This window comes from Nicotiana tomentosiformis, chromosome 5 (assembly GCF_000390325.3).
Source record: "Nicotiana tomentosiformis chromosome 5, ASM39032v3, whole genome shotgun sequence".
NCBI lineage: Eukaryota > Viridiplantae > Streptophyta > Magnoliopsida > Solanales > Solanaceae > Nicotiana > Nicotiana tomentosiformis.
In genome coordinates this window covers 114257055-114258413 of record NC_090816.1, presented here as the reverse complement: position 1 = coordinate 114258413, position 1359 = coordinate 114257055, and the positions used below count along the sequence as shown (strand labels likewise).

The window sequence follows — 1359 nt, the reverse complement described above, 5'->3', positions numbered from 1 at the left end:
ACAATGTTTAAATGACAACATTATGTTGAAGAATGATAAGCTATGCTTCCCTGATTGTGCTATCAATTTGCCAAGGGTGGGTTGAATTTGTTATTCAACAGATCAATGACCAGTTTGGAATCACATTCCAATATCATTATTCTGATATACATACCCATTGGAATGGCACCCTTACTTTTATCCATATCAAAACAATGTCTCTTTTCTATAAGGAAAAGTTCATGTTTTTTAAAATGTTAGAGGGGCTCCACTTCTTTACAAAAACTCTTGATAACTATAGTGCTTATATAATTAGAGTAAAGCTAGTCAATCAGAACATGGCTTGCAACTCTGAACAATTCCTTCCATTATCAAGACTCAAAAAGTTGATCCACACTTTACACCTGTTCATCCTATAAAGTTGTCCTATATAAGCAACTGGGAACTTCAATCCATTCAACTCCAACAAACAAAGAAAACACACACAATCTCAACCAAAAATCCATGGCAACTACTTCCACTCTATTCATTAAAGAATTCATGGAAAACTTCCACTATTCAAGAAGGCTACTCCTGGAGGCTACCGTGGCGCCGCCTCCGGCAGCCAAAATAAGCCATGACCCATTTGATCTAGTACCACTTGGTAACAACATCAACACATTTGATGCAAATGTTATTATGGTCTTGGCCGTACTTGTATTTGCCTTAATTTGTTCACTTGTCTTCAACTCCATCATAAAGTGTGCATTTACGTGCTCTAGCATGGTATCAGTGTCAGACTCATCCTCAAACCATAGAAACCCTTCAGCCGCAAAGCTAGCTAATACAGGAATCAAGAAAAAAACCCTCAACACATTCCCAGTTATAACCTATACTACTGAATTGAAACATCCAGGGCTTGACTCTGAGTGTGTAATTTGCTTATCAGAATTTGGAGTTGGAGAAAAAGTTAAGGTTCTGCCTAAGTGCAACCATGGCTTCCACGTCAAGTGTATTGATAAATGGCTGAATTCCCATTCTTCTTGCCCTACTTGTAGGCACTGCCTTATTGAAACTTGCCAAAAATTTGTACACGGAGGCACTTCTGTTACTACAACTGCAATTCCAAACACTCAAGTAGCTCAAGATATCGTAATAAGGATTGAACCTCTCCAACGTGAAGGTGTTACATCTAATAACAATCAAAATTTGGTAGAAAATAGTAGTGTCTAGTCTTTAGTTGATTGGTATGTACCACAAATTAAATTCAATTGTTTCTGTACTTGTTTGGAAAAGTTTTAGCTAGCTGGCTTGAGGCCAATGCCGATGTAGTTTTCAAATGAATAATCATTAGTTTGCAAGTGTATATAAATTAAATTTCATTATTCGTTTCTTTATTAA

General features: G+C 36.6%; 1 protein-coding gene across 1 annotated transcript; it reads left to right on the top strand.

Annotated features, from left to right (window-relative positions):
• Positions 1–311: 311 nt before the first annotated feature.
• On the top strand, positions 312–1359 carry LOC104095433 (RING-H2 finger protein ATL78-like). The gene has a single exon (XM_009601573.4). The coding sequence runs from the start codon at positions 484–486 to the stop codon at positions 1189–1191; it is 708 nt and encodes a 235-aa protein (XP_009599868.1). The 5' UTR covers positions 312–483; the 3' UTR covers positions 1192–1359.